At 47.9% G+C, this 12,793-nt stretch overlaps 1 protein-coding gene across 1 annotated transcript in view; it reads right to left on the bottom strand.

Moving 5' to 3' along the window:
* LOC139412677 (tensin-2-like) overlaps positions 1-12,793 on the bottom strand; it is a 42,158-nt gene that overhangs the window by 15,085 nt on the left and 14,280 nt on the right. Inside the window, exons 10-13 of the mRNA XM_071159336.1 lie at positions 9,209-9,338; positions 8,062-8,127; positions 7,767-7,883; positions 3,751-5,154 (exon numbers count right to left, since the gene is read on the bottom strand). Of these exons, the coding sequence (XP_071015437.1) occupies positions 3,751-5,154; positions 7,767-7,883; positions 8,062-8,127; positions 9,209-9,338 (1,717 nt within the window). The remainder of the gene's footprint in view (positions 1-3,750; positions 5,155-7,766; positions 7,884-8,061; positions 8,128-9,208; positions 9,339-12,793) is intronic.

The following is a 12,793-nucleotide window of genomic DNA, read 5'->3' as shown; positions in this document are numbered from 1 at the left end:
CAGAATGTGTAATTTAGCTTATTAAACTAGAGAGAAATAAAGAGAGTGAGCGACAGAGCGACAGAAGGAGAGAGGGGGGAGTAAAATGAGAGAGGAGAGTTCAAGAAAGAAAGTCCAGTTGCATTTTATCCGTCTAGTGTAAACATGTGCATAATACAGTACCTGTGAGATCAGTGTGGAACCGTCAGGGCCTTCTAGGCCTTCAGAGAAGCTCTTAGGATTTATAAAAATTTATCATTTAAAATTGTTTAATGTTGTTTTAATTTCTTTTTCATCTTTACAATAATTGTAATAATTTCCTGATTTCAACTCTTCAGTTTGTGATGGAAAGAGAAGGGTTAATACTGAATAGAACAAATAATCCAATCAGGATTTTCTTTGGTGGTCTCTGGGTAGATAAAACTAGCTAGCTCAGCCAACAATTGGCTGACCTTCAGAAACTGGACAGAAGGCCTCTGCCATTCAACTGTATTAGTGCAGAATTTTGGCGTGACAGTGGCATTAACCAATCATATTTTGACTTGCAATGGGTGGGACAAGGCCTCGACAGGACACTACTGAGAGCGTAAGAGGTAATGAATTCAATATACAGAATAGTAGGCTGATAGTAGCCAATACAGTAGGTGGTGGCAATACACTAATAGGTTGTAGTCTGCCATAAAACCTTAAAAAAGAAGAAGAGAGAGCGCAAGACAACAAAAAATCTGCTGCAAGCACTAGTTCACACGCTAATGCTAGTTATGTTAGCCAGCTTCCGTTGTAATAGTGTGACAATGGTGACAGCGGCTGCAGCAGCGGTTGTTAGTTTGTTAGCGTAACCCTTTTCAAGATTAACTTTCAAACTTCATTTACAATTTATTGTTATCTGGTGAGTGAAACTGTTTGTTGTTGCAGCTCGCTTGCTGTTAGCTATCTCTTTGAAAATCATGACCGTGAAACATTGTTGCATTTAAACTTTAGATCACTGGTTAGTGTGATGAACGTGATAAAATATATTTGAACTGGGAAGAAATAGCTGGTTTGTTAATAAAAATGTTGGCGTGAACTGCTTGCGATTTTGTAGTGGTATGATTTCATGGGGCCTACTGGAGTGAATGGGCTGCTTATCCTTTAACATTATTTGATGCTGTGTGTGACTACTGTCGCCTGTCTATCAGCCCTGTCTATGTGTTAGACCAAAACTGTCTCTCCTTCAGCACCATGGAGTGGACACGTATTACAGTCGCTGTACTTTTAGTTCTTGTCGCTGTTGGTGATTGTGGTGTTGGCCAGAGGTGGGGACTCGAGTCACATGACTTGGACTCAAGTCAGACTCAAGTCAGAAATACGATGGCTTGCAACTCAAATTTGACTTCAACACCAATGACTCGTGACTTGACTTGAACTTGAGCCTTTTTTAAATGATGCTATTAAAAAAGTGTGCAGCGCATCAACTCTTCATTTGTCAATTTACAGTTTGAATTGGACAGCAGCCAATCAAATTATGCCAGCTGAGAAAAAGTTGTGTGTGGCAGTGCAGAGGAACGTCGGCAGGTGAATTCAGATGCAGGCCTTGAAAAAATGGTACCCAAAATGATTATTTTGGGATATAAAGACGACGCTGTATCAACAAAAAACGGATTGCAACTTGCAAAACACACGGGAAGAAAATTACAGACGGAGGCGCAACAACTTCCAACTTTGTTCGACATTTGAAGCTGCACAAAGAACAGTAAGTCGTGGCTAATATAGCCGACAGCTATATATTTTATTACTTTACTGGTGTATCATGTAGGCTAGCGTAACGTTAAATCAATGAGCCTCCACACAGTCAGTCAGTGCGGGAATATGATCATTGCACCCAAGATTGAGCTACAAATGGCTAGAAAGTTGGTAGCCAAAATCCTGCCTGATGTTTCTGCTGTTCCTAAAACCATTAACATACGTTAGCCTACTGTAACCACACAGAGTGTGTGTGTGTGTGTGTGTTAAGTTTGGGCGACTTGTTCAAGCCTACATCGCCGAATTGCGATCCTTGATAGTCGATCACTATTGGGGGGGTGTCTTTCTCATGGCTACCCATGTATTTCCATGGAAATATGACGTTTATTTGGAAAGTAATAAATATATAGATATTTTGAAAAGCATTCATGATCTGCGTAAATGTAATATACTATTACTCTTGTTAAAAATATGAAATGGTATTACATTTGGTGAAGAGCACATTATGACTTGTTTAGGAATCAACTCAAAGTTAAGGACTTGAGACTTGACTTGATGGTCTTGACTTGAGACTTGACTCGGACTTGCCTGTCTTGAGACTTAACTTGATGGTCTTGACTTGGGACTTGAGTGCTAAGACTTGAGACTTATTTATGACTTGGTCCCAACTCTGGTCGGCTACCAAAAATGGTGTAAACAATGCATTATTTTATGCTGTGTGTCATGTTGTGTCCATGCCCGTTCTTTCTCTGTGTGTGTGGCAGCCCGAAGCGCAGCCAGGCATGTGTCATCAAAAAGTATTGCTCCTCCTTCACTACAACTAGATGTAATGTCAGGCGCATTAACCTCTTTGATCTCTAGGGGCGCTATTTCATTTTTGGATAAAAAACGTTCCCGTTTTAAGCGCAATATTTTGTCACGAAAAGATGCTCGACTATGCATATTCTTGACAGTTTTTGAAAGAAAACACTCTGAAGTTTCAGAATCTGCAAAGATATTGTCTGTAAGTGCCCCAGAACTCATTCTACAGGCGAAACCAAGATGATGCGTCAACCAGGAAATGAGCAGAATTTCTGAAGCTCTGTTTTCCATTGTCTCCTTATATGGCTGTGATTGCGCAAGGAATGAGCCTACACTTTCTGTCGTTCCCCCAAGGTTTTAGCAGCATTGTGACGTATTTGTAGGCATATCATTGGAAGATTGACCATAAGAGACTACATTTTCCAAGTGTCCGCCTGGTGTCCCGCGTCGAAATTGGAGCGTAAAGCCAGGTGCAATTATTTTTCCATTTGAGAGCAAGGAGAAACCAGGCTTCCACGAAGGATATATCATTGAAGAGATATGTGGAAAAACACCTTGAGGATTGATTCTAAACCACGTTTGCCATGTTTCAGTCGATATTATGGAGTTAATTTGGAAAAAAGTTCGCGTTTTGAGGGCTGAATTTTCTTTTTTTTTTTTTTTTTTTTTTTTTTTTTTTTTTTTTTGGTAGCCAAATGTGATGTACAAAACGGAGCTATTTCTAATACACAAAGAATCTTTTTGGAAAAACTGAGCATCTGCTATCTAACTGAGAGTCTCCTCATTGAAAACATCAGAAGTTCTTCAAAGGTAAGTTATTTTATTTGAAGGCTTTACTTGTTTTTGTGATAGTTGCCTGCTAAATGCTAACGCTAATGCTAACGCTAAATGCTACGCTAGCTAGCTACTGTTACACAAATGATTGTTTTCCTATGGTTGAAAAGCATATTTTGAAAATCTGAGATGACAGTGTTGTTAACAAAAGGCTAAGCTTGAGAGATAGCATATTTATTTCATTTCATTTGCGATTTTCATGAATAGTTAACGTTGCGTTATGGTAATGAGCTTAGGTCTATAAATAGAATCCCGGATCCGGGTTTGGTCGTCGCAACAGGTTAAGTGATGCTATGTTTTCTGTTATTTTCTGGATTTTTTTGTTTGATACAACATATTGGAAGATTTTTGGTCCCTCTGAAGGCCTAGGTCCTGTAGTCACGGTTCACCACTGTGTGAGGTTGCATCACTTACAAGTGTCAGTCTGTTGCTGCAGGTCGGTGGGTGGTTCCGATTGGGAGTCACCAGGGTTTGGGCTACCAGGGGGCAGGGGTAAGGTGGACCCAGACTGGTACCCCGAGGCATACCTCGGGCTCCCGTGTCTCCTTGAGGGGGAGTTCTGCTGGTAGGGAGAGCAAGGGCAGGAGTGGCAGGGGGGTAGGGGTGTGTTGTACCCACTGCTGCCACCGGGGTTGTCCAGGAGGGGTTGGGGGCTGGGGTACCCGGGACCCTGACCCAGGGGGGAGTGACAGCCTATATAGGGTGACATCCCTCTCATTGACCTCCGTTGCCAAAACTCTGCCTCTCTCTCCGCCTCCCACGGATTATCCGGCTCCCATAGCTGAGAAGGCCCCTCCCTCCCCCGCATCAGCCCCGCATCCCTGTCCCACAGCTCAGAGTCCTGCCGTCGGGGCCAGTGCAGGCTCTCTGGTTGGTCCGGGCACAGCGGGTGGAAGGCTCTGGCTGAAGCCGATTGGTGCTCTTGCCTGCAGGTGCAGTCTCGGCATGGGCAGCCATCAGAGCGAGGAGGAGCCGCCGGGCTGAAAAACATCTCCCTATATGGGCTGGAGGGCAGGGATTGGTGGGAGAGGCGAGGTGGGGCAGGGCGGGTGGTGAGGTAATGAAGGACCCGACACTCCTCTCCACCGCAGAAGAGCCTATTGGAGGCTGGGATGGTGTGGGAGTTTGGGGGGGCGTGTTCAGGGGCGGGGTAGGGGTAGCATGGCCGATGGAGACAGGGTAAAGGGGGCGGGGGACATTCCCATGGCAACTTGGGCAGGGGATGGGCACTATGGCGTTGGCACATGTCCAGATGGGGCTCCAGGGGGCGAGGAGACACCGGCTGCTGGGAGGGTAAGGAGGATAATGCTCGGCTCTTTATGTTCCCCTTGGTGCTGTTGTTACAGCGGGCCATACAATGTCCGTTAGCAAAGCACGGCTCCCTCTCCCAACCCGATGCCTCCCCACACTTCTGACATCTTCGACCGTGGCATGACCACTGCTCCCGCCTCAGCCCTCCTTCTGGAACAGAGTCTCCATCATCCAAAATTGCCGTTTCCCGGTCCCTCTCCCTCTGCATTGCCCTGTCTTTCTCTCCACCCTCCCCCCTCCGCAGTAGACAGTCCACCACCTCCTTCTCATTCTCCAGGCGGGACAGGGGGTAAGGAGGGGGGTCCTCCATGTGTTCGGAGGGGGTGGAGGAGTGTCCCGAGTCGGAGCTGAGCGACAGGGGCTGAGGTTGAGATTGAGGCTGGGCCGGTGGAGGGGGCTTGGCTGTGGGGTTGCCTGTGGAGCATGCATTGGGAGAACCCCGGCCTCGATGCTTCTTCACCTGGGCGTACAGGCTGCCATCCAGAGGACCACGCGTGTGGGAGATGTCTGACAACCAGAGAGGGATTCAGGGTTAGCTTGTGTGTATGAGTCCAGGAATGTTGTCTTGGTGGCGTGAGTATGTACACCAGAGATGTGTGGGTATAGTTGCGTGCATGATAAACTATGTACAATGCCTTGCGAAAGTATTCGGCCCCCTTGAACTTTGCGACCTTTTGCCACATTTCAGGCTTCAAACATAAAGATATAAAACTGTATTTTTTTGTGAAGAATCAACAACAAGTGGGACACAATCATGAAGTGGAACGACATTTATTGGATATTTCAAACTTTTTTAACAAATCAAAAACTGAAATATTGGGCGTGCAAAATTATTCAGCCCCCTTAAGTTAATACTTTGTAGCGCCACCTTTTGCTGCGATTACAGCTGTAAGTCGCATGGGGTATGTCTCTATCAGTTTTGCACATCGAGAGACTGAAATTTTTTCCCATTCCTCCTTGCAAAACAGCTCGAGCTCAGTGAGGTTGGATGGAGAGCATTTGTGAACAGCAGTTTTCAGTTCTTTCCACAGATTCTCGATTGGATTCAGGTCTGGACTTTGACTTGGCCATTCTAACACCTGGATATGTTTATTTTTGAACCATTCCATTGTAGATTTTGCTTTATGTTTTGGATCATTGTCTTGTTGGAAGACAAATCTCCGTCCCAGTCTCAGGTCTTTTGCAGACTCCATCAGGTTTTCTTCCAGAATGGTCCTGTATTTGGCTCCATCCATCTTCCCATCAATTTTAACCATCTTCCCTGTCCCTGCTGAAGAAAAGCAGGCCCAAACCATGATGCTACCACCACCATGTTTGACAGTGGGGATGGTGTGTTCAGCTGTGTTGCTTTTACGCCAAACACAACGTTTTGCATTGTTGCCAAAATGTTCCATTTTGGTTTCATCTGACCAGAGCACCTTCTTCCACATGTTTGGTGTGTCTCCCAGGTGGCTTGTGGCAAACTTTAAACAACACTTTTTATGGATATCTTTAAGAAATGGCTTTCTTCTTGCCACTCTTCCATAAAGGCCAGATTTGTGCAATATACGACTGATTGTTGTCCTATGGACAGAGTCTCCCACCTCAGCTGTAGATCTCTGCAGTTCATCCAGAGTGATCATGGGCCTCTTGGCTGCATCTCTGATCAGTCTTCTCCTTGTCTGAGCTGAAAGTTTAGAGGGACGGCCAGGTCTTGGTAGATTTGCAGTGGTCTGATACTCCTTCCATTTCAATATTATCGCTTGCACAGTGCTCCTTGGGATGTTTAAAGCTTGGGAAATATTTTTGTATGCAAATCCGGCTTTAAACTTCTTCACAACAGTATCTCGGACCTGCCTGGTGTGTTCCTTGTTCTTCATGATACTCTCTGCGCTTTTAACGGACCTCTGAGACTATCACAGTGCAGGTGCATTTATACGGAGACTTGATTACACACAGGTGGATTGTATTTATCATCATTAGTCATTTAGGTCAACATTGGATCATTCAGAGATCCTCACTGAACTTCTGGAGAGAGTTTGCTGCACTGAAAGTAAAGGGGCTGAATAATTTTGCACGCCCAATTTTTCAGTTTTTGATTTGTTAAAAAAGTTTGAAATATCCAATAAATGTCGTTCCACTTCATGATTGTGTCCCACTTGTTGTTGATTCTTCACAAATAAATACAGTTTTATATCTTTATGTTTGAAGCCTGAAATGTGGCAAAAGGCCGAAAAGTTCAAGGGGGCCGAATACTTTCGCAAGGCACTGTATGTCTGTAGGGCAGAGTGGGGTAAGTTGAGCCATTTTTTACATTCAGTATCACTCCTTCAAGGGAAATCTATTATTCTTTCTAACAAATATATCTACATATATTTCAGGATGTTAAGTAATGTAACTCTAGAAATAATCAGAATTCATGTAAACATTACATTTTTTTAAAACATAGCTTATCCAAAAGAAAGTGATCTCTTGGCACAACTTATGGGATAAATTGCCGCCTGCAAATTTCTGTACTGAATGAAATATTACCACTACCTTTTAAAACCATGTCTATCTTTATTTCACAAACACAATTCATCACAATCGCTTCGTTGTCTTTGAATCATTTTAAGCATATTTTAACACGGGCTTAACAGAACACACATTTTGTACTTTTTTTAAACACTCATCACATAGGCCATTTTAACCTCATAACCCAGTGATAATGCCTTGCATTATGCCAGTGAAGAAAACGTTTCAATTGGCTCAACTTACCACATGGTCATTGGCTCAACTTACCCCAAGGCAAACATTTTAACAATATAAGACCACACAGTTACAAGGATGCACTTTCATGCTAGGTTTAGGGCCTTATATTGAAGCTTATAGAGATCCCAACTTATGAATAGAACAATCTTAAAATGATCTACTTAGGTTTAGATACAAGCATCATAAAACCTTTAATGCAATAAATACATTTGAAAATCTGTTTTTTGGACATAACTTGCTTACCACTTTTCCCGTGTGGTTTCTTCCTTCACAGACGCCGTGATTCATTTTGAGTATGGTTTCCTAGAAACAAGGGTGACTCAACTGTGTATGGCTCAACTTACCCCACTCTTCCTATGTGTATGAGTGTGTGTGTGTTTCACCCTTACCCTCAGTGCTATCCTGGTGGTGCAGATTGAAGTTCTCATAGGAGTCCCAGCGCATCACTGGGTCTGAGGTGTTGTAGTCCACTGTAACAGATGGATCATTCTTACAGTACTCTCGCCCTGTGAAGAAAGAGATTGATACTAGATATCACACACACCTGGAATTCAGACACACACACTAACAAGGATGTGCACACACAGCTTTGTACGCTCACACACAGCTTTGTACGCTCACACACAGCTTTGTACACACACACACAGCTTTGTACACACACACTCTCTCTCTCTCTCTCAGTACCTTTCATTTTCTCTGGGCCGTAGGAGAAGATAAACTCCACCGTAGCATCTGGAGGGAAGCGGTCATCTACGGAGAGACAAACAGCCCAGACTAAACAACCCAAACATATACAGTGGGGCAAAAAAGTATTTAGCAAGTTTTCCCCCTTAAAAAGATGAGGCCTTCACCAGCTCAGCCTGAATTCACCTGCTCAGTAAGTGACTTCACCAGCTCAGCCTGAATTCACCAGCTCAGCCTGAATTCACCAGCTCAGCCTGAATTCACCAGCTCAGCCTGAATTCACCAGCTCAGTAAATACCCCTCTATCTACTTCTCCCTTGCTCTATTCCGCTACATGTGCAGGAGGCCATCCCCAGTCTCCAAGTGTTGTACTGGCCCACCACAAGGAGTTGCTAGAGCGTAATGGGACAAGATAATCCCAGCCTACCTAACCCGGACGACGCTGGGCCAAACCCTCCCCTAACTCGGACGACGCTGGGCCAAACCCTCCCCTAACCCGGACGACGCTGGGCCAAACCCTCCCCTAACCCGGACGACGCTGGGCCAAACCCTCCCCTAACCCGGACGACGCTGGGCCAAACCCTCCCCTAACCCGGACGACGCTGGGCCAAATGTGCGCCTGGGATCGAACCCGGGTCTGTAGTCACACCTCAAGCACTGCGATGCAGTGCCTTAGACCGCTGCGACACTTGGAAGGCCCAGTGGCTCTTTTCTGATGAGGAGATGGAGAACCTGGAGACCATTCTGGGGATGTTGGAGTTGGCAGTGGAGATGTGCTTACTCTCTGCCTCTGAGCTATCAGTTAGGATATTGGTAGGTATAGGTTTGCTAATAAATTGTTTATTTGTATATCATTATTCTATTTAAAATTAAAATTAAATATTTTATCAAAAATTGTTGCTTCTTGTCAGATTGTGTTGCGTCTTGCCTACAAGTCAGATTTCTGTATGTGTGTGTGTGTTAGTGAGCGAGCAAGTGTGCGTGTGCAAAGGAGTTAGACTGCGTGCTTGCGTGTCTGTCTACCTGACTGCCTCCAATAATAAGCAACTGCATATCATCCTGAAACACAACCATTCCCTGCTCCCCTCCCTCCCCCTCCTTCCTAAACTCCCTGACATCCCCTCTATCCCACCGCTGATAAAGGTACCTGCACAGGCCAGGTCTAGCTCTCCCTTGCCGAACCACAGCTGAGCTCCGTGGACTGTACAGGTGTGGAACTGCAGCCTGAACACTGCCTCCCTCTCTGAGCCACTCGGCCGCCGGTGGTAGCACTTCACCTGGATAGAGGGGGAGAGACCGAGAAGGTTGGGATAGAGAGAGGGGGAGAGAGGAAGAGACCGAGAAGGTTGGGATAGAGAGAGGGGGAGAGACCGAGAAGGTTGGGATAGAGAGAGGGGGAGAGACCGAGAAGGTTGGGATAGAGAGAGGGGGAGAGAGGAAGAGACCGAGAAGGTTGGGATAGAGAGAGGGGGAGAGAGGAAGAGACCGAGAAGGTTGGGATAGAGAGAGGGGGAGAGAGGAAGAGACCGAGAAGGTTGGGATAGAGAGAGGGGGAGAGAGGGAAAGACCGAGAAGGTTGGGATAGAGAGAGGGGGAGAGACCGAGAAGGTTGGGATAGAGAGAGGGGGAGAGAGGAAGAGACCGAGAAGGTTGGGATAGAGAGAGGGGGAGAGACCGAGAAGGTTGGGATAGAGAGAGGGGGAGAGAGGAAGAGACCGAGAAGGTTGGGATAGAGAGAGGGGGAGAGAGGGAGAGACCGAGAAGGTTGGGATAGAGAGAGGGGCAGAGACCGAGAAGGTTGGGATAGAGAGAGGGGGAGAGACCGAGAAGTTTGGGATAGAGAGAGGGGGAGAGACCGAGAAGGTTGGGATAGAGAGAGGGGGAGAGACCGAGAAGGTTGGGATAGAGAGAGGGGGAGAGACCGAAAAGGTTGGGATAGAGAGAGGGGGAGAGACCGAAAAGGTTGGGATAGAGAGAGGGGGAGAGACCGAGAAGGTTGGGATAGAGAGAGGGGGAGAGAGGGAGAGACCAAGAAAGTTGGGATAGAGAGAGGGGGAGAGACCGAGAAGGTTGGGATAGAGAGAGGGGGAGAGAGGGAGAGACCATGAAAGTTGGGATAGAGAGAGGGGGAGAGACCGAGAAGGTTGGGATAGAGAGAGGCGGAGAGAGGGAGAGACCGATAAGGTTGGGATAGAGAGAGGGGGAGAGAGGAAGAGACCGAGAAGGTTGGGATAGAGAGAGGGGGAGACAGGGAGAGACCGAGAAGGTTGGGATAGAGAGAGGGGGAGAGACCGAGAAGGTTGGGATAGAGAGAGGGGGAGAGACCGAGAAGGTTGGGATAGAGAGAGGGGGAGAGACCGAGAAGGTTGGGATAGAGAGAGGGGGAGAGACCGAGAAGGTTGGGATAGAGAGAGGGGGAGAGAGGAAGAGACCGAGAAGGTTGGGATAGAGAGAGGGGGAGAGAGGAAGAGACCGAGAAGGTTGGGATAGAGAGAGGGGGAGAGAGGAAGAGACCGAGAAGGTTGGGATAGAGAGAGGGGGAGAGAGGGAAAGACCGAGAAGGTTGGGATAGAGAGAGGGGGAGAGGGGGAGAGACCGAGAAGGTTGGGATAGAGAGAGGGGGAGCGAGGAAGAGACCGAGAAGGTTGGGATAGAGAGAGGGGGAGAGACCGAGAAGGTTGGGATAGAGAGAGGGGGAGAGAGGAAGAGACCGTGAAGGTTGGGATAGAGAGAGGGGGAGAGAGGGAGAGACCGAGAAGGTTGGGATAGAGAGAGGGGCAGAGACCGAGAAGGTTGGGATAGAGAGAGGGGCAGAGACCGAGAGACCGAGAAGGTTGGGATAGAGAGAGGGGGAGAGACCGAGAAGGTTGGGATAGAGAGAGGGGGAGAGACCGAGAAGGTTGGGATAGAGAGAGGGGGAGAGACCGAAAAGGTTGGGATAGAGAGAGGGGGAGAGACCGAAAAGGTTGGGATAGAGAGAGGGGGAGAGACCGAGAAGGTTGGGATAGAGAGAGGGGGAGAGAGGGAGAGACCAAGAAAGTTGGGATAGAGAGAGGGGGAGAGACCGAGAAGGTTGGGATAGAGAGAGGGGGAGAGAGGGAGAGACCATGAAAGTTGGGATAGAGAGAGGGGGAGAGACCGAGAAGGTTGGGATAGAGAGAGGTGGAGAGAGGGAGAGACCGAGAAGGTTGGGATAGAGAGAGGGGGAGAGAGGAAGAGACCGAGAAGGTTGGGATAGAGAGAGGGGGAGACAGGGAGAGACCGAGAAGGTTGGGATAGAGAGAGGGGGAGAGACCGAGAAGGTTGGGATAGAGAGAGGGGGAGAGACCGAGAAGGTTGGGATAGAGAGAGGGGGAGAGACCGAGAAGGTTGGGATAGAGAGAGGGGGAGAGACCGAGAAGGTTGGGATAGAGAGAGGGGGAGAGAGGAAGAGACCGAGAAGGTTGGGATAGAGAGAGGGGGAGAGAGGAAGAGACCGAGAAGGTTGGGATAGAGAGAGGGGGAGAGAGGAAGAGACCGAGAAGGTTGGGATAGAGAGAGGGGGAGAGAGGGAAAGACCGAGAAGGTTGGGATAGAGAGAGGGGGAGAGGGGGAGAGACCGAGAAGGTTGGGATAGAGAGAGGGGGAGAGAGGAAGAGACCGAGAAGGTTGGGATAGAGAGAGGGGGAGAGACCGAGAAGGTTGGGATAGAGAGAGGGGGAGAGAGGAAGAGACCGAGAAGGTTGGGATAGAGAGAGGGGTAGAGACCGAGAAGGTTGGGATAGAGAGAGGGGGAGAGACCGAGAAGGTTGGGATAGAGAGAGGGGGAGAGACCGAGAAGGTTGGGATAGAGAGAGGGGGAGAGACCGAGAAGGTTGGGATAGAGAGAGGGGGAGAGACCGAAAAGGTTGGGATAGAGAGAGGGGGAGAGACCGAAAAGGTTGGGATAGAGAGAGGGGGAGAGACCGAAAAGGTTGGGATAGAGAGAGGGGGAGAGACCGAGAAGGTTGGGATAGAGAGAGGGGGAGAGAGGGAGAGACCAAGAAAGTTGGGATAGAGAGAGGGGGAGAGACCGAGAAGGTTGGGATAGAGAGAGGGGGAGAGAGGGAGAGACCATGAAAGTTGGGATAGAGAGAGGGGGAGAGACCGAGAAGGTTGGGATAGAGAGAGGCGGAGAGAGGGAGAGACCGAGAAGGTTGGGATAGAGAGAGGGGGAGAGAGGAAGAGACCGAGAAGGTTGGGATAGAGAGAGGGGGAGACAGGGAGAGACCGAGAAGGTTGGGATAGAGAGAGGGGGAGAGACCGAGAAGGTTGGGATAGAGAGAGGGGGAGAGACCGAGAAGGTTGGGATAGAGAGAGGGGGAGAGACCGAGAAGGTTGGGATAGAGAGAGGGGGAGAGACCGAGAAGGTTGGGATAGAGAGAGGGGGAGAGAGGGAGAGACCAAGAAAGTTGGGATAGAGAGAGGGGGAGAGACCGAGAAGGTTGGGATAGAGAGAGGCGGAGAGAGGAAGAGACCGAGAAGGTTGGGATAGAGAGAGGGGGAGACAGGGAGAGACCGAGAAGGTTGGGAGAGAGGGAGAGAATACAATTTGGAGTGTAAATGCTTATTTTTGCGCCACATTGGCAACAAAAGCCCTAATCAATCGCATTCTTATTCAAATGAAATATGGAGGATAGTTTGTTTACTTCTGTAGCTATAATCCAATAGGAGATAGTAGAGTATGAACGACAGGAGTGAAAGCTCGGCACTG

The sequence above is a fragment of the Oncorhynchus clarkii genome, chromosome 7 (assembly GCF_045791955.1).
Source record: "Oncorhynchus clarkii lewisi isolate Uvic-CL-2024 chromosome 7, UVic_Ocla_1.0, whole genome shotgun sequence".
Classification (NCBI taxonomy): domain Eukaryota; kingdom Metazoa; phylum Chordata; class Actinopteri; order Salmoniformes; family Salmonidae; genus Oncorhynchus; species Oncorhynchus clarkii.
The sequence above is the reverse complement of the archived record's forward strand: the minus strand, read 5'-3'. Positions and strand labels throughout refer to the sequence as shown.